Source organism: Plecotus auritus (assembly GCF_963455305.1).
Source record: "Plecotus auritus genome assembly, chromosome: 4".
NCBI lineage: Eukaryota > Metazoa > Chordata > Mammalia > Chiroptera > Vespertilionidae > Plecotus > Plecotus auritus.
This window is the reverse complement of record NC_137775.1, coordinates 69788083-69807726: the sequence shown is the minus strand read 5'-3', so window position 1 is coordinate 69807726 and position 19644 is coordinate 69788083. Positions and strand designations below refer to the sequence as shown.

At 40.2% G+C, this 19644-nt stretch overlaps 1 protein-coding gene across 2 annotated transcripts; it reads left to right on the top strand.

Annotated features, from left to right (window-relative positions):
• Nucleotides 1-248: 248 nt before the first annotated feature.
• OGFRL1 (opioid growth factor receptor like 1) lies at nt 249-18295 on the top strand. Of its 2 annotated transcripts, none has more exons than XM_080664060.1 (7): nt 249-801; nt 4845-4931; nt 5090-5171; nt 11337-11415; nt 11513-11579; nt 11685-11830; nt 14133-18295. In XM_080664060.1, the coding sequence occupies exons 1-7, from the start codon at nt 571-573 to the stop codon at nt 14794-14796; spliced, it is 1356 nt and encodes a 451-aa protein (XP_080520186.1). In that variant the 5' UTR covers nt 249-570; the 3' UTR covers nt 14797-18295. The 2 variants fall into 2 exon arrangements, with proteins under 2 accessions (XP_080520186.1, XP_080520185.1); XM_080664059.1 differs by having other exon boundaries at nt 434-801; nt 5093-5171.
• Nucleotides 18296-19644: the final 1349 nt, after the last annotated feature.

Here is a 19644-nt window from a genome sequence, read left to right as displayed (position 1 = left end):
ACCCCAGCCCTCCTTCCCAGAGCTGGGTGAGATCCATCACTCCTACTGCTCTGCAGGAAAGAACCCCAGGGCAGGGGTCCCTGCCAGGGAGTGGAAATAGGGCTGAGGGTGGGAGAGGAAGAGGGAGGGCCAGGGAGGAAGGGGATGGATAAGATGCCAACCCCAATCCACCCCTGGGGACCTAAAAGGCAGGGCTGGGGCTGCTGTGGGAGAGGGGGGAGCAAGTGAGGTTCGTTCCAGGAGCCCTGGGCGGCGGCGCTCAGGCCGGAGTGGGCAGTTCGCTGCCCCGGCTCCTGGTGGGCACCGGCTCCCGCCCAAGGGGAGGAGAAGGAACCAGATGGGCGGGTTCAAGCGTTGGCGGCGGCGGTCCCGGGGCGGCCGGCTCCTCCCCGCGAGTGTGGCTGTCTGCGCTGGCCGCGCCGAGGCAGTGCGGCGCCCGCCGCCGAGAATGCCGGCCAGCGCCCTCGCCGCGGCCGTGCGCCGGCCCTAGCGCGGCTGCCGCAGCCTGCGCCCCGCGCCCCGCGCCCCGCAGCCCCGCGCCCCGCGCCCGCGCCCGCCGCCGCCTCTTCAATGGGCAACCTGCTCGGCGGGGTCAGCTTCCGCGAGCCCACCACCGTGGAGGACTGCGACTCCACCTGGCAGACGGAGTCGGAGTCGGAGCCCGAGGAGCCGGGGCCGGGCAGCGGCGAGGGCCCGGGGCAGGAGCCCGAGCAGCCCGCGCAGCCCCCGGAGCCAGCCTGCGGGCGGCCCCGCGCAGGTCCCGCGCCGGACGAGGACGCCGAGGCGGCGGGCGCCGAGCAGGTACGCGGCCCCTGGTGGCTTCGGGCTGGGCCGGGGCGCCCTTGCCCCGGGCGCCGGGAGGAAGGACGTCGCCGGCGAGAGGAGCGAGCGCCCGCCGAGCTGTCCCCGCGCGGAGGGCAGGGGCACCTGGCGGCTGCTCGTCCTTGGCCAGACCCCTCCGTGCTACCGGCCGCCCTGCCGCCCCGTGGACCCGGGGGCCTGCGGTGGCCGGGCGCGCCGCGCCGATCGCTGCCGATCTGGGGCCTGATCGCAGGCACGGCCAGGAAGTCTTCAAGGCAGAACCCAACTTGAATGAGTGTTTTCGTTGCCTCTGCAGCGCAGCTGGGTGATGCGAAGGTGGGGTGGGAGGACCCTGTCTAAAAATAGAGGTTTGTGGAAGCCGGTCTAGTGCGTGTTATTGGTGAAAATTACCCAGAATAAGGTGGGACCGCAGTTGATCGGCAGCGAGCGCTCTCCCCTCCAGGGGCGTTTACAGCCAGTAAAAGTATTGTTAGAAGGTCCCCACCCGAAGTTAAAACGCCACGGTTTTTACCCACAAGTAAGGCCTTTCAACGGAGGCGTCCAGGGCGCTCTTCACAAATCTTATTTCACGCAGAGGACTTGTTGATCCAACTGTGCTTAAATCATTTGCCTAATACAATTTGGAGGAGAGGTTAGCAAAGAGATAAATATCCCTTGTACCCTCTGATGCAACAGAAAATAATTCAGAAAACTTTAAAAAGGAGGAACTGTCTAGCCAAACCTCTGAGGAAGTGTGCATCGTAGAGGCATTTACTGTTTGCTCTGCATCCGGCCCTTCTCTGTATCAGCGATGGGAAAATGATCGTGAAAAAATGGAGCCCAAAGAACCACAGGTTCTTTGCTCAAGTAGAGGAATCGCCCCCTAAGTATTACAGCTGAGGCTGCCTCATACAGCTTGTTGATGATCTCTGTTTAGGTCAGGAGGAAACATAAAGTCTTAGTGCAAGCTCTATGCTAAACAAGTTATTTTAATCAACTGCAATTTTGGGGGTGGGGTGGGAGTTGCTGGTTTTAATTCTCATTTTAGAGAAGACAGGTCTAGAAAGAAGCTTGCTGAGGATCCTCCAGAGAGAGAAGAATGCATACCCAATATATATATATATATATCGCCAATGTCAGAATCTTAACCTGTTGGAATTGTGAATATCCCTCTGCCCCTTGGTTCTGGTCTGCTGCTGGGTCATTTTGCATTGCGAATTCAACCCCAGGAAAGTACTACATGCTGTATTCTATATTTTCCCCTTCCATTTGTCTCCCAATTAAGTAACCGTCTAAAGAAGTTTGGGTTATCAAAACACACCAGCAGAGATTCAATCCAACAATCAGGTCCATCTATAGAAACCAACTTGATAATTAATGTTTCAACCAGTTAATTGCAATCCCAGTTAATGGTAGACCACACCAGCTTTCCCTTTTTTCCTTTAATGGTTGATTTTTCATGTTGGTATCACCACCTAACTTCTAAAAAAAAAAAATCTCCTTTTTAATTTTGCTTTTTGACTATCAACCCCATTTGTTCCCTACTCCACATAGTCAATTCATTTGCAAGTACAACTGGCGCTCCCTTTAAAGTATATTTCAGACTCACTACTTTTTGCCACTTCCTAGTCTAAGTTAATACTTGACAAGTGATGGTGCCATTAACTCAGATGGGTAAGTCTAGGGAGAAATCCAAGTTGAGTAGTTAATTATATTGGTGAATGAAACCCCAGTCCTGGAGTCCTCAGCATATAAGACCGGTGGTATTTAAAGTCATGGGAAGATACTGGTCATCAAGGAGTGATGCAGAATGAGGACTAAGTCTTGGACACTTCACTGCTCAATTTAGAGTGCTTGAAGATGAAAAGGAGCCAAAGTGGGGAACAATTTGGTCTGAAGAAAACCTCCTCCGGAGGTGTGGTACCTGACAATGTTTCAGGAAGGAGGGAGGCATTAACTGGCCCAATGCTGCTGGGAGGTCCCCTGAATTGAGCACTGAGAAATCATTTGGTAAGATGGGAATTTGTTAGTGATATTCACAGGTGCTGTTTTGATGGAATGCTGAGGATGAAAGCCTGGTTGGGGTAGGTCATGGGAGAAGTGAAGGAGGCAGGGAGTAAGAGCAGCTTTGTGATGATGTTTTACTATCAAAGGGAGCAGAGCTATGGATCTGTTGTCATCAAAGGGGATTTGGAGCAAGGAAGGTTGTGTATATTTAAGGTTAGAGATGCTACAGCATGTTTGATGAGGGGAATGAGCCAGAAAAGAGGGAAATTTTGATGATTCAGGAACTAGGAACAAAATCCTTGCCAGAGCAGGTGAAAAGGGATGGGATAGAGAGTGCAAAAGGAGCAGAAGCTGGAGGAGCAGGGATGGATGCTGGCAGGTTGGTACATTTAGAAGTTGGAGGCAGCAGTGGTGCTCATGATAATTCTGGGCATTAGGTAGGGCATGAGTCATTACCTTCATTTCACAGATAATAAAACTAAGATTCAGTTAAGTGATTTGCTTAAGGCCTAACAAATAAGTAGCAGAGTTGAGACTCAGTCCAAGTCTCCTGCTTCCAAGTCTTGGGCTGTCGACATTATACCAAAGTGTCTGTAATGACCCTTCACTTTTAGTGGAGCTGAAATTGACTTGTACCTAACTAGTTGGACTGGGAGCCCAGAGCATGGGATCTGGTTCCTTTGCTGTCATTAGACTCTGGGTCTTGTTCAACTTAAGTCTGGGTTACCTTGTTTCTAAGGTGGAAACACTAATAACTGCCAGCCAGGTGCGTTAGAAGAATCAGATAAAATAAAATACAAGTAAGCACTTCGTAAATGGAAAAGTGCTTTCTATACACATGTGGGATGATGATTCATATGGTTGTAGCTGAGGCTAAATAGATTCAGAAACTTGCTAGGCAGAGCTCTTTTGAAACGTGTGGCAAGGGCCAGAATTTAAGCTTTTCCTTGCTTATGTAACATGGCAGAGTAGCTAATGTTAAACATCAGAGAAAATGGTGGTAAAGTGTCTCAGTACTTGTAGTAATAGTGAGAATCACACCACTTCAAAAACATGCAAAAATTGCTTAGGCAAAGCCAATCTATCAACACAGGTGGGGGTAGAAGATGATGAGAAAAGGATTAGGGAAAAGCTCTTAATGAATGTTGAGATTTAAACTTTGTCTTCTATTTCATAATTGTCATCAGTCTCATTGTTCTGAGGGATACTGGATATGAACCACTTTATTACATACTATAGTACTACATTTAGTTTACACATGGGTTGTAAATAAATTACATCGACCTACATCTTATATTTTAAAACTTATTTAATGGTGGTGGGAATTTTCCTTAAAGTATAAATAGTATGAGTTAACTACTATATATAAGTCATTACAATCTGAAGTTCATTGAGAGCTTTTCATTTCTTTGTGTGTATATATTTTAAATTTGTTAAGTTATATTGCATTATATTATCACTGAATTAAGACATTACTCTTGACTTTGTGTATTTATTATGGTGCTATGAAGGATGGAATTTAGAAAGCTACTTAGTTTTAAAAGCCTCTTTTTCTTACATAAATATTACTTGATTTCCAAAAGCAGATAAATATTGCAAAAGTAATGACAATTTTCTACGTAGAATTGATTTATTATCTTAACATGGTTTTTTTTCAGTATTATGTAAATATTCTAAAATAAGTTTTGTCATAGAATCAGTTGTATAACCTATGGTAAAGTATATGTCTTAAATTCATCTTGAATTCTATTCTGATGGATATTTATCCATAACATTTAGCCTCTGTATACTTTTAGTGAATAATAAAGTTTTTAATTTAGTAAAACACCTTAGGACAAATGTTATTATGTTCAAATCAGGAAGACAGAATGCCAGCAAATGTTGTATTATTAAAAGGACTTTTATAATGTTTTCAGTAATCTGGACAGCTTGACACTTTTTAGGCTTTCTTTATGGATGGTCATTGTTTCAAGTTTGTTCTGGAAATTTCTCAATGAAATTATCTTGCTTCAATAGAATTTCACTTTTTATTTTAGGGAGCTGATTCCACTGAAGCAACTGTCAAACCAAAGAGAAGTTTTTACGCTGCGAGGGATTTGTACAAATACAGACACCAGTACCCAGTAAGATACAGAAATTTTTTTTTTCTAAAATGAATATAAAATATCTCCCTTCTATTTTTTCTTATTTTGTGGTGCCAGTGAACAAACATTCAAGAAGGGTCATTGTGCTTTTTTTAAATATGTGCATATGCTGGGGATTGATTTATTTTTTCCTTTAGCAGAACTTCAAAGATATCCGGTATCAAAATGACTTGAGCAATCTTCGCTTTTATAAGAATAAAATTCCATTTAAGCCAGATGGTGAGTAATCTGCTACTTTGGTAAGAAGCAAAGTCTAAATAATAAGTGTACCTAGTTATTCTTTGTTTATCCCATGGTCAGTACATTTTCAATGCATGTGTTCATTGACTGGGTTCACTTCGCTGTACAGTCTAATGCAGCCGTGGGCAAACTACGGCCTGCGGGCCGGATCCGGCTGTTCTATCCGGTTCTCTTGCTCTCCCCTCCGCTCCTTTACTTTGAATTTATATTAGTTCACAAAAACACTCCATCCTTGCTTTTGTTCCGGCCCTCCGGTCCAGTTTAAGAACCCATTGTGGCCCTTGAGTCAAAAAGTTTGCCCACCCCTGGGTGTCCCCAAAGTCCTAGACCCTCAAGTTGTGAGCATCAACTTGGCAAATTCTAGAGGAATCACTGTGGATTATCAATACCTTCCCACCACCTGTTTACAGTGGCTAAACTGGCATTGGACATCCCTCTTGCAATCCGGGACCGCTGGCTCCTAACTGCTCACCTGCCTGCCTGCCTGCCTGATCGCCCCTAACCACTCTGCCTGCCGGCCTGCTTGCCCCCAACTGCCCCCCTCACCCCCCACCGGCCTTCTCGCCCCCAACTGTCCCCCCTTGCCAGCCTGATCGCCTGCAACTGCCCCCCACTGCTGGCCTGCTCGCCTCCAACTGGTCCCCCCTGCCAGCCTGCTTGCCCCCAACTGCCCTCCCCTCCTGGCATGATTGCCCCTAACTGCCTCTGCCTTGGCCCCGCCACCATGGCTTTGTCCAGAAGGACGTCCAGAAGGTCTCCTGGTCTAATTAGCATATTACCCTTTTATTAGTATAGATGATCTTTCCTGTAGACTTCAAGAGTCAGGGAACCATAGCAGTCCTAGTTCAGTGTTCCAATATCCTGCCTGGGAAGAGTAGGTCTCCACTCAGCTCTGCAAATAAACTTGCCTCCTTCTTCACAACTCCATAGTTGCCCTTATAGGGTCTTTTCTAAACCGATCGTCCTAAGAGGATGCAGCCACTATGGTAATATGCATATTTCACTGAGGCACCATGCTATGATTCATGGTGAGCTCCTAATTTTATTCATCTCAAACCGGCAAAGCTGGCTTCTCTCCTTAGAGCCCTTATCTCTGTGAGGAGACCAAAGGCCCTGGCTCTTGCCCTTTGCTCTCAGTGAAAACTGAGCCAAAACCACAGCAATGTGAGTCAGGAATGAAGGTCATGGATTGTAAAACTCTCCAGTGGTAGGGCTTGTCTTCTTTGGTGAGCTAACTGGAGGAAGGATATCTTAAGCCTGGGTGGAGTGTTTGGAAGAGGAACTCCCTGTACTGTGCACTAAGAAACACACCAGTTGGGTGTTAGGACTAAAAATTGCTGAAAGGCTAGAATCACTTTAATTAATTTTCTGGTGTCTCAAAAGTCTACTCTGATTTGGAAGGAAACATCTGGATAAAAATGCTTTGTTGTATTTACTAATTATAAAAACACACTGCTTTATTTACTAATTGAAATAATATTAATTAAAAGATTAGCATTTAAAAAGATATTTTTATTGATTTCAGAGAGGAAGGGAGAGGGAGAGAGAAAGGTAGAAACATCAGTGATGAGAGAGAATCATTGATTGGCTGCCTTCTGCACGCCTCCCTGCAACCTGGGCATGTGCCCTGACCAGGAATGGAACTATGACCTCCTGGTTCATAGGTGACATTGGCTGGGAAAACTATTAATATTTTTTTCGGGAGTTGGGGCAAGACAATTTTTTGAAGAAATGCAATGACAAATTATTAACTTGACTCTGATTTGAATTTAATAAAATTTACCTATGTTCAGTGTTTTAAATATTAAAAAATTGAACATAGGCCTGGCTGGAGTGGCTCAATTGGTTGAGCATCGGCCCATGCACTGAAAGGTTGCTGGTTCCATTTCCAGTCAGGACACATATCTGGGTTGCAGTTTGTTCCCATCAGGGCACATGCAACTGATCAATGTTTCTCCCTCTCATACTCTCTCTCTTTTTCTCCCTTCCTCTCTTTAAGCATGTCCTGGAGTGAGTATTAAACAAAACAAAACAAAACAAAAAATATTGAATACAGAGATATGACAGTGTTTAACTGAATTATTTTGTTATTTCTAATAGATTTATTTTGGAGATAGTAATTTAAAACAATAAGTAATGCACTCACTTTTTGTAATCTTTATCAAAAAATTTATTTTGAAATCTTATAAGATAGGTCCATGTCAGAAATTTTAGCTAAGGTCACATAAAATGTTATTCTATTTTATTATATAAATTATCTCAACTCATACACTTTCTTCTCTAGTATGTACACACACACACACACACACACATACACACATAACTAAAAAGTAATTACATACACTCTTGACAGTAAGCATAAGCCTGCAAGAATGTATTTTACTTATTAAAAAGGAGGAGGGGCAGTTGGAAAGGAAAATAAATGGGGAGCTATGGAGGTAAATGGTTTCAACACTCTGATAAAGCCAACAGTATGACTCAAAGGCAACTTATTACCACCTTTTGAGAGTGGCCCTCTACTAAAAACTGATGATTTCTGGAGGAAACAAAAATGAGATAAGTTATGTTTAGAGAAATGTTACATTGTTCATTTTTCTATAAAATTGACTAAATGGCCAATTAGTCTACTGAAAGAACCTTGACAGATTTTATCAGGAGGATTTTGTTATAATTTGTTATTTAAGTTCCTATGGGAACTAGAGAATGTGACAAAGAGGACTTACTTTTGGAAACAAGAAAGACCTGTGTTGAAGAAACCAAGATGGCGGCACAGGTAAACACCTAAACTGCTGCCTCGCACAACAATTTTAAAACTACAACTAAAAGACAAAATGGACATCCTTCAGAACCACAGGAAGGCTGGCTGAGTGGAAAATCTACAACTAGAAGGAAAAAGAAAAGCACATTGAGACTCAGAGGAGCTGCAGGAGGCAGGGGTACTGAGGCGCGCGCACGCGCGCAGAGGGGACTGGCAACTGAGTGTGCGGCTGGCTTTCTCAAGTGGGAGGGAGACAAAAGCTCCCAACAGCACTGAACTCCAATTCCGGGTGAGACTCTGGGGACCCAGACTCATACGGGGTGAAACTGGACTGTCAGGAAAGAGAAAAGCACACTGAGACTCAGAGGAACTGCAGAAGGCAGAAGTACTGAGGCGCGCGCAGAGAGGGCGGGCAGCTGAGTACACGGCTGGCTTTCTCAAGCGGGAGGGAGACAAAAGCTCCCAACTGCACTGAACTCCAGTTCTGGGTGAGACTCTGGGGACCCAGACTCATTCGGGGAGAAACTGGACTGTCTGGCAGCAGGCGGAACTTGAGGGCGGCTTTCTCTCAGAGGTGCTTGCAGCGATTACCATGGGACACTGAGACACAGGGGCCTATTAGGGCAGGGCTGATGGGAAACCAATGCTGTCTGCTCCCTGAGACTCCGCCCCATTCAAACTGAGCATAGAGGCTTTTGCAAGTCTTATCTCATAAGGGTGTCTTCCAGCACAGAAGTTCTCCCAGAGTAGACACAGCTGATCCTCACAGCCAATTGGCCTGGAGGTCAATTCTTCCCAGTGATACCAACAACAATCAATGTTTAACTACAACAAGACTGTGCACACAGCCCACAAAGGGGTGCACCAAGAGTGTCCACCTCAGGTAACTGGGGAGGCTGAGCCACTGGGCCTTATAGGACACCTAGCACACAAAGCCACTCTATCAACTCAGGGAAGCAGCCAAAATGCAGAGACAAAGAAATAGATTACAAATGAAAGAAATGGAGGAAAGCAAATGACTGGATAAAGAGTTCAAAACCACGGTTATAAGGTTTTTCAAGAATTTCCTAGAAAAGGCCGATAAATTTAGCGAGACCCTCGAAAATATGAAAAAGGACCAACTAGAAATTAAGCATAAACTGACTGAAATAAAAAATATTGTACAGAGATCTAACAGCAGACTAGAGGATCACAAGAATCAAGTCAAAGATTTGAAATACAAAGAAGCAAAAAACACTCAACCGGAAAACCAAAAAGAAAAAAGAATCCAAAAATATGAAGATAGTGTAAGGAGCCTCTGGGACAACTTCAAGCATACCAACATCTGAATTATGGGGGTGACAGAAGAAGAGAGAGAGCAAGATACTGAAAACCTATTTGAAGAAATAATGACCAAAAACTTCCCCCACTTGGTGAAAGAAATAGACTTACAAGTCCAGGAAGTAAAGAGAACCCCAAACAAGAGGAATCCAAAGAGGACCACACCAAGACACATCATAATTAAAATGCCAAGAGCAAAAGACAAAGAGAGAATATTAAAAGCAGCAAGAGAAAAACAGTTAATTACCTACAAGGGAGCACCCATACGACTGTCAGCTGATTTCTCAACAGAAACTATGCAGGCCAGAAGGGAGTGGCAAGAAATATTCAAAGTGATGAATAGCAAGAACCTACAACCAAGATTACTCTGCCCAGCAAAGCTATCATTCAGAATTGAAGGGCAGATAAAGAGCTTCACAGATAAGAAAAAGCTAAAGGAGTTCATCACCACCAAACCAGTATTATATGAAATGCTGAAAGGTATTCTTTAAGAAGAGGAAGAAGAAGAAAAAGGTAAAGATAAAAATTATGAACAACAAATACATATCTATCAACAAGTGAATCTAAAAATCAAGTGAATAAAAAATCTGATGAACAGAATAAACTGGTGAATATAATTAGAATCAGGGGCATAGAAAGGGAGTGGACTGACAATTCTCAGGGGGAAAGGGGTGTGGGGGGGTGCGGGAAGAGACTGGACAAAAATCATATACCTATGGATGAGGACAGTGGGGGGTGGGTAAGGGCAGAGGGTGGGGTGGGAACCGGGTGGAGGGGAACTATGGGGGGAAAAAGAGGAACAATTGTAATAATCTGAACAATAAAGATTTATTAAATTAAAAAAAAAGAAAGACCTGTGTTCTATTCCTACATTTATTCTTTTATTAGTGTGTGACTTTGAATAAATCACACACTTTCCTCATTAGTAAAATGGAGATAATAACACTGATTTGGGAGAGTTTTGCAAAGATTAAGGTTAATGATAAATACTAGATATAATATGGGCCCAACATATGGTAGGTACTCAACACCTTTTTCTTTTATCTTTCAATTTTTTTGTTAATCCTCACCAGAGGACATTTTTTCCATTTATTTTTACAGAAGGTGGAAGGGAGGGAAGGAAGGGAGAGAGAGAGAGAGAGTGTGTGTGTGTGTGTGTGTGTGTGAGAGAGAGAGAGAGAGAGAGAGAGAGAGAGAGAGAGATTGGTTGGCTCCAGCAAGCGCCTCCACCAGGGCTGAGGATCAAACTTGCAACCCAGAGGGCAGACCAGTTCTCTAACCACTTAGACATACTGGCCATAGCTCAACACCTTTTTCTTTCAATATGTTTTTATTGATTTTAGAGAGAGAAGAAGGGAGAGGGAGAGAGAGAGAAACATTGATGTAAGAAAGATTGATCGGTTGCACCCCACAAACCTGGCTATCTGCCCTGACCCGAAACTGAACCTGTGAACCCGAAATCCAACCAACTTAGCCACACCAGCGAGGGCTTTCTTTCATTTTTTATTTCTCATTTTCCTTGCTTCTCTCCATCTCTTTCTCTTCCTCTTTCTTTTCTTTCTTTTTCCCTGGGATTCATCTCAATTTGATCCTATCTAGTATTTAAAGAACTATATGACCCTTTAGGGCAGGGATTGATAAATATTTTCTGTACAGGGCCAGATAGTAAATATTTTCAGCTTTTTGGGCCATATGGTCTCTGTTGCAACTATTAAACTCTATTGTTCTGGTGTAAAATACATAAATGAATGTTATTCATTTGTACATGGCTGTGTTCCAATGAAACTGTTTACAAAACAGATTTCAGACCATAGTTTGCCAACTCTACTGTAGAATAACGCTGTTCAATAGAACTTTCTGCAATTTGAGGTATCACTTTTTAAAAAATTAGGCCTATTATGTAACTCAGTGTATGGCATAGGGAATTCATTTTTTAAAAGCTATATTCTTGTGGGCTGTTACTAATATTTAAAAACGTCTAATATAAAGCTTAAGTGATTAAACTTTAAAATGCCTTCCACAATGTTTTCGATGTCTGGCTCACTTTCTGCATATTTACTGTTCAGGTGTGTACATTGAAGAGGTTCTCAATAAGTGGAAAGGAGATTATGAGAAGCTGGAGCACAACCACACTTACATCCAATGGTCAGTCTCATCTCCTCTGTCTTGAGCCAAGCCCTACGTAATCATGCATGTTTTCCAGACAACATTAATATACAAATATTATTTTTCTGAAAAATAGGCTTTTCCCCCTGAGAGAACAAGGCTTGAACTTTTATGCTAAAGAACTAACTACATATGAAATTGAGGTAATGCAAGCTCATTTTATTTTATATGAGATGGCCAAGTAATATTGCTACTTTATTGACCTGGTAACTACTGAATCATTTCAGCTGACCTTTTCTTTTCATTAGGAATTCAAAAAAACAAAAGAAGCAATTAGAAGATTTCTCCTGGCTTATAAAATGATGTTAGAATTTTTTGGAATAAAGCTGACTGATAAAACCGGAAATGTTGCTCGGGCTGTTAACTGGCAGGAAAGGTTCCAGCACCTGAATGAGTAAGTGAAGTCCCTGCTGTACATCAGGGCCAGCACGCTGCTTTCCTTCCCTTGGCTGGAATTCTCCGTGGAACCTGAGAATTCCCAGAGGAACAATGAGCAGATGGACCCAGGCATTTGAATTCAGAAGCTGGTCTGAAATGCATTTTATTCCCTGTTCTATATTCTAAAACAAAACAAAACAAAACAACAAAATTCCAAGTAGAAACATGGCTGTTCAGCTTCAGAGCTGTTTATTCCTGAAATGGCTCCACTGCCCACAGCCAGTGGCCTCCTTCCCTTTTTATGACTTCTTTCTTGTCATTTATGGCTATTGTTTGTATACAGTTTTCTGAATCCCCTCTATGAGGTTGTGAGCTTCATGGGGGACAGTCTGTTCCTCAAGCTTAGCACCTCCTTGGATTAAATCCATGAAGTAGGCCTATGACACAAAAATCATTTTACAAGACTGAGATAGTCTCATATACCGCCCCCCCCCCCAAAAAAAAAAAAATTCAAAGAGGGAAATTAGAATCTTTTCTGTTTAGGTAAAAAACCAAAGGCCCCTTTTGGTTCATGAATCTCAAACCCTTTGAAGGAAATTTTAACAGTTTATTTGGAATTGATTTGCCATATTCTTTTGCCTAGATATTTGTAACTTTCATTAATACTTTTACCCCAAATTCATTTTTCTTAGTATTTTCTTTACATGCAAACTGCCTTATTTTTCCTTTTTAATTATAGGGTGGCTTATGAGTGCTAGACTATAAAACCAACAGCTTGAAAGCATTTGTTTAGCATGTTATAATTAACTGATCTGGACAGGTACTAAGAGAAAAAAATAATTAAAACTACCTAAGAAATTTTTCTTTGTCCAAAACAAATCAGAATTTTGTGCATCAATTCATTAAAATTGTTGTATCTTTCTAGAATGTTCAACTCACTTTAGTAAAATAAGTATTAATGTTTAAGCCTTTCTTTTACTTTATTTATTTATTTTGTTTTGTCCAAACAAGCTCTCTTATTAAACTATGAGACCAGGGAACCACTCCCTTGTTTCCCTCAATAATTCATTAACATCCTTCTCCATTCTTCCCAAATAGTTTGCTAGTTATTCCTAAGTGAAATCCTCCAAGCATGTTTGGAAGCCAGGACAGGCATATGCAATGCTTGTAACAAGAAGTTTCTGAGGTGTAAAATAGGTTTTAGGAAGTTAAAAGTAAGTGATGGTATGGTTGTGTTGCAATATTGTATAAACAAATATCTGGGCTGTTGATGACAATACATGATTAATATATGTAGCTGAAGATTCCTTTTTGATGCAGCCAGGCATGTGCAATAAGGCAACTATTTGGGCTGAGTGAAGTGGGGGAGGAAGATTATGAATTGTGACAAAATAGAATTGGGAAGCTTTCATCTGATAATGGCCTTAGTATGGGGACAGGAGAAAGATGATAGTGCTATCTGGGGGAGAGGGCATCTTTGGAATCAATGTCATTGGAAGGAAAATTTAAAATTCTTTGATAGGGAAAGAGGAGCAGAGAGAGGCCAAGCATGGAAGAGAATTGAGTCACTAAGTTGGGGTAGGTACAAATATGGTAGTTCTTAATATCAGATATTTAAATAATAACAATATTATTATTAAATAGTACCTATTTATTGAGTTCTACATGGCTTGCATACTTACCAACTGATTTAATTGTTGCAAGAGTCCAGTGAAGTCCAGCAAATGAGGATACGAGCCTTAGCGAGCCATCGTCATTTCTTGTAGCTGTACGTGTTCTGCTAAATTAGTCAGTGTTGCATCTTTTGTTAGAATCGTTCTAGCAGGATAGTGTTTTTTGCATCTTTCCTTATGAGTTGGCTAATATGGTTGATTTTGCTGACCAGTTAATACTGCAAATCATACTACTCAGCTAATAGCTAATATTGTGTTTAGGTTCAGCACTGGTTACCTGTGACCAATAAATACTCTAATAGATCACTTATCCTCAGTGTATTAAGAAACAACAATTCAACATCAGTGGAAATAAATTTTAATCTAAATATTTTTCAAATTTGAAGAACTTAAGAAATAAGGAGAATGTATATTATATATTTGAGTTTCACATGATTGACATTGCATTGAGGTATAAGGGTTTCATATTTTGATTGACATTGCATTGATGTATAAGGGTTTCATAATTTGTTTTTCTTATTGGTGTCTCTACAAGTCATTACAAGGCTTATTTCCATAAAAAACATTCTCCCAGTAGTTTTTATTTCCCTTCTTTCCTCCACCTGATTTCCTCACCCCCTCATTTTATTCAATCCTCTCTTTTAGGTCCCAGCACAACTATTTAAGAATCACCCGTATTCTTAAAAGCCTTGGTGAGCTTGGATATGAAAGTTTTAAATCTCCTCTTGTAAAATTTATTCTTCACGAAGCTCTTGTGGAAAATACCATTCCCAATATTAAACAGAGCGCGCTGGAATATTTTGTTTATACCATTAGAGACAGAAGGGAAAGGAGGAAGCTCCTACGTTTCGCCCAGAAACATTACACGCCTTCAGAGAATTTTATCTGGGGACCGCCTCGGAAAGAAGACGCAGAAGGAAGCAAAGCCCAGAAAATGCCTGCCCCTCCCGGCCCCGGTCCTAACAGTCAAACTTCTATGCACAAAAAATCTAAGGACTCCAAAACTTCCTCCTCAGCTGCTCCTGTAAATAGCAAAGCAGCTGAAGAAAAACAAGGGCCGCCTGAAGAGCCTGGGGAAGCGACAGACAGGCCCTGCGCAGAGCCCAGCAGTGAAGCCACCAGGCCAGGGGACACAGAGGATGGGAATGCTGAAAGTTCAAATTCTCAACCAGAAGAAACGACGAGTAATCCCACAGAGAAAAAAGAGAGTGCATCTCCTCCTGAAAAAGATGAAGAAGGTGAAAATCGTAACAAAGACTGTGGAAGTCCTGGCAATACAGCTTCCCAGGATGAGGTACTGTTTCAGTGAATTATCAGAAGCCCACAAACCAGTTTAGGGAGAGGCGGCGGAAACTGCTGTACGGTTTATCCGAAAGAACAGAGGTCACAGTTCATATGTTAGCCATCTGTTTGTGACTTATGTTGTAAGCATTTTGTTGTTGTTTTTTTATTCAGGATGATATTAAGTTTAATAAGATGTTTAAGACAAGACCCAGTAAATGAATGTATTCGGTAACACTTTTAGGATGTGAGTTTACAAATTCTGTGTACAATAATTATTTTATAATTATTTTCATGTATCTGCAAATAGTGATGCAGTACTTGGGATATCACATAAATTATTTTGAGAGGGTACAGTCTACCTGAAGAAAACCAAGAGGATAATTTCATTATGTTGCCACACCTTTGCCTGTTTTGTGGATTCCTTTGTTTTTTTAAGCTGGAAGAATCTAGAAGTAATTTGGATTGTTTTCATTACAATACCTCCACATGTTTATTTTATATGAAATGGATGCGCTTGGGGAGCTGTAACCCCCTCTCCCCCAGCCCATTTGTCAGTCTTGCTGTCTTTTCCTCTTCCCCTCTCTGCACTCACCCGCACCCACCATCTTGTCAGGCAGCACCTCTGTTTCTGGTGTACATTCAGATAAACTCCTATATTGAAACTTAAATGGAGCAGAGTGGGACTTTCAACTGTATGATTTCAAGAATTTGCTTTGCTTGAAATAATAAACATGTTTTTTTGTATTAAGTGCTTAAACATTTTTTTTTTTTGATGCAAAAGTCCAAGAAAAGAATTTTGCCTTCTGTGGCTGTTTCATATAAATTTGGTGCTTTGTTTCTGAATGTAAATGAGAAAGGAATTTAAAAATAAGAAAGGAAATTATTTTTAAAAGGCATGCCTCTTGCACTGGCAACAAGGCAGTGGTCCCTAAAACCATGAATATCTCAGTGTTATGAGGATTACGAAATTAACAATATTGCTTGGTTATAGGGTATCTTTTTAATTAATTATTTATTTACTTAAATCCTCATCCAAGGAGAGGGATAGAGAGCGCGAGCCATCGATGTGAGAGAAAAACATCTGGAGATCGAACTCACAACCCTAGGTATGTGCCCTGACAGAGAATTGAACCGACAACTTTTAGGTGCACAGGAGATGCTCAGCCAAGTGAGCCACTCCAGCCGGGCATGTATCGTTTTAAAAAGAATTACAATTTGATGCATCTCTAAGTTGTCAAACCTTGAAATTGAGAACCGATTTGAAATTCCATATACTCAGTTTTAGTAAGCACTTAATGTGTTAATATTGGTTAAGAGAAAATAATGTTATTTCTTTTAATATTTTAACATTATTATTACATATCAGGAAAAATCACAAACACTGTGGTGAGAAGGTCAAAATATGCATACAGATATAGTGAAAGCAATGAATAGAAAAAAATTTTCATTTTATTTTATTTAGAAAGGAATTGGCTTTTGTGTGTCTCTTCGGTTTTTAACTTCTATCCACTTTAATCCCCAGAGAATGTTTACTATGTCACATTTTTAATCACATCATATATCATCTGTTCCATTTATTGATCAGAGGATTTTAAGCAGAGCATTTCTGGAAAATAAACACACCAGCAGTATGCCTTTACAAATATGATTTTATTGCTTTGAAGTTTACATGAAACATCACAGTTGCTCAATCTTGACTTTGTTTATATGAATGTTAACACTCGTGTTGTATACCATATCCTAATAAATACAGGACAGTTATGATTTTTGGTTCCCAAAATATGCCATTTTTTGCTTTCTTATGATTTTGAGAAGTGATTTTTAGGATTTGGGGAAACAATTCTGCTTTTATATTCCAATTTCTTTTTTACATGAACCCTCGAAGGTGGTGTTTGTTGAAGCAATGTCTCCATAGAGTTCAGTAATCAATTTTGTAGGGTAAGCAGGTGAGAATAGCTTGTCATGTTGGGCTGAATTATAGGAATACAATTAATTGAATTAAAAATACCTTATCAATTTGACACACATAATAAAGTCTTCAGACTGTTTTCTAAGTGCATAATGTTAAGAACTTGTGACCAGATATTAAGATAGTAAATAGTGGACAGATACTAAAATAAATGGGTATCATCTAAATTACTTAGAAACTGTATGTAGTATGTCAGAACCCTTAGATGTAAAAACATTTTATTCAATAATTCAACTTTCAGAATATTATTCCTAATTAGGGGTTTATTTAGGATGTGCCATTTAATTTGAGAACATCTTGTCTCAAAGGAAAAACTGCCTAGCTTCCATTGAAAACAGTGGCCCTTTCCACCATGTTTTATTTTAAATGCATATTCACATGTAACAGTATGATTCCTACATTTAATCTGTGAGTAATTTATAAAAGAGTTATTCGGTGGAGAGTAACAGAGAGGATATTATTTATTTTTCAGATAAAAATTATGAGTGTCTAGACTTTTTTCTATTAATACTTTTACATTTTATAATTTTTAAAAAAGATCTATAGATATGTATTTATGTGTGTCTCACATAGGAAACAACCCTTTGGGTTTGACTGATGTTTTGTATCTTTAAAAAGTACCATGTGCTTACAGAAATTTACTGAGAAGCTGTTATAAAAATGCAGTGAAGCATGGCCAAATAGCTAGAAACATTATTGAATTTTTGCAAATATATATGCTTTATTGTTGTACCTTGGACTGTAAGGATACTAAATATTGGCTATTGATAAAATACTAACTTGCATTTCATGGCAAATCGATGTTATACTGCTTGATTAGTCCAGTGCATTTATAATACTTTGTGCTTTTATATCTCTAAGGAGATGAAATATGTGAAAATACTTTGAAATATTGTAAAGTGATAAAATTATAAGGTATATGTCAGTACAGTAAAGGTTTATAACATTAAGAACATTGTGCCCTTATATATTTTCATGCTTGATCTCATAAGAAATACAAAATAATCACAATAAAAGTGAAACTATGTCTGCTTTATCTAAATCAGGTCTAGTTCTCAGTTCAAAAAATACTTTGTATAGTTTTATTTTAAATTTAGTTTTTCAGACTACTTATTTGCAGCTTCAAGGAGAAAATAAAACCTACAACTCAGGAGTTATTAGAGAAGTTCTAAGATTTTTTTTGCTTTAGTATTAAAAAATACAAAAATGCCGTATGTAGCACCTGTCACGGTCATTATGTTTCCTATTTTGTGGTATACTGGTACAGTAACCAACTTTGCTTTTAGCTTTTGTACTTTAATCTGAGTGAAAGTATTATCTGGGCCCTAGCTGGTTTGGCTCAGTGGATAGAGCGTCGGCCTGTGGACTGAAGGGTCCCAAGTTCGATTCCGGTCAAGGGCATGTACCTTGGTTGCAGGCATATCCCCAGTAGGGAGTGTGCAAGAGGCAGCTGAATCGATGTTTGTATCTCATTGATGTTTCTAACTCTCTATCCCTCTCCCTTCCTCTCTGTAAAAAATCAATAAAATATATTTAAAAAAAGAAAAGAAAGTATCTGGTGAAAAAGGAAAAAACAGTCTAGTGTTACATGTGAGTTACTCTTCAAAAATCATTTTAGTAAGTAAACTTCCACATCAAGTGGTTAAAAGTGGGTTGGACTGATGGATAGAGAATATTTGGTTAATTGTTTAAAGTTAAATTTCTGAAGTTTGTAGTAGAGTTATGGCTGAGTTTATAATCTACTGAGTAACCAAATCAAGAATGTTTTTTGTCTTTTAGAGTTGAGGCTCTTCTAACCTGAGAAAGGGGGCATCCTTGATCCTGCTGGATTGGGGTTGGCATCAGTGGGCCTTCCATGTCTGTTGGGGGTGAATAGGGATCTTTTGTTAGAGGAATAGTTTTGAAGATTTCTACTTTGTTTCCCACTTAGAAAATCCCCCTTTCTCTTTTGGGGTGTATGTGTTAAATACCAGGCAGGCACGAGTTAAGACATGCTAGAATCATTTCAAATGTAGGTGTAGTTGTAGAGAATGATGGCCTGGGATAATGTATGATCGAGAAAGTTAGGAGTGAACATATATTGACTTCTTTCAACTTGGAATTCTGTAGTGTTTATTACAGGAACAGATGTGTGTGGGTAATCGCTAGGGTGACAGCAAGTACTACCCTGCTTCCTTCCCTGTTCTAGTTTTCCAGCCTACCCAGCAGATTGTGTTCAGGGACAGACTGTTTTTAGAAACCTCTTATTATGAAGTCAATATAGTTATACAGGTGAATGTCTGGAGATGCCCAGATGTGCCTTAACTAACGCAAATGGTTTTCATTCACAAGTTTAAATTGTTACTCCGTTGTAAAATCTTGCCATAAGGAAACGTTCCATGAATATCAATTATTTTAATGACTTTACTTTGGTGCTTTTTCATTTTGGGGAAATTTCCATTTGTAAAGTAGCATCAGTTCACAAGGAACTGTACTTGCCACAATGTTCAACAACATGTTATAGTTGACAAAAAGTGTTTATAGTAAAATGGCTTAACTATATTATTTCATTTATTTATGTTTTTGCTTAATTTTGTCACATACTATACTTTTCATTTTAAGTATCTCTCAGTTACTACAAGTAATTTCTGTGTTTTACTTCCTGTTCTTAGATGCAGATGGATGCAGATCATTGAATTCTATTAGAGAAATTACTTAAAGGTTACTTGCAGTAGGTGGTTAGAGGAACCTGAAATTAATTTTTAAAACTTTTATGCCATAGTCTTATTAGAAACGTTTACAAAGCAATGTTCCTGCCTTTTTCCTAGATTAGAGAGAATATTTTTTTTGTCATCTCCTGTTTTCCTGATCTGTTGAAAAACTTACTGTTTTAGTTATTTGTGGGAAAGAACTTCTTAATAAGTT

Excerpts from the sequence above, each read along its gene's own strand:
- OGFRL1 (XM_080664060.1), top strand. The coding sequence starts at position 571 with ATGGGCAACCTGCTCGGCGGGGTCAGCTTCCGCGAGCCCACCACCGTG. Across the intron at positions 4,932-5,089 it reads AATACAGACACCAGTACCCA|CAGAACTTCAAAGATATCCG; the intron begins GTAAGATACAGA and ends TTTTTCCTTTAG. Across the intron at positions 11,416-11,512 it reads AACCACACTTACATCCAATG|GCTTTTCCCCCTGAGAGAAC; the intron begins GTCAGTCTCATC and ends TCTGAAAAATAG.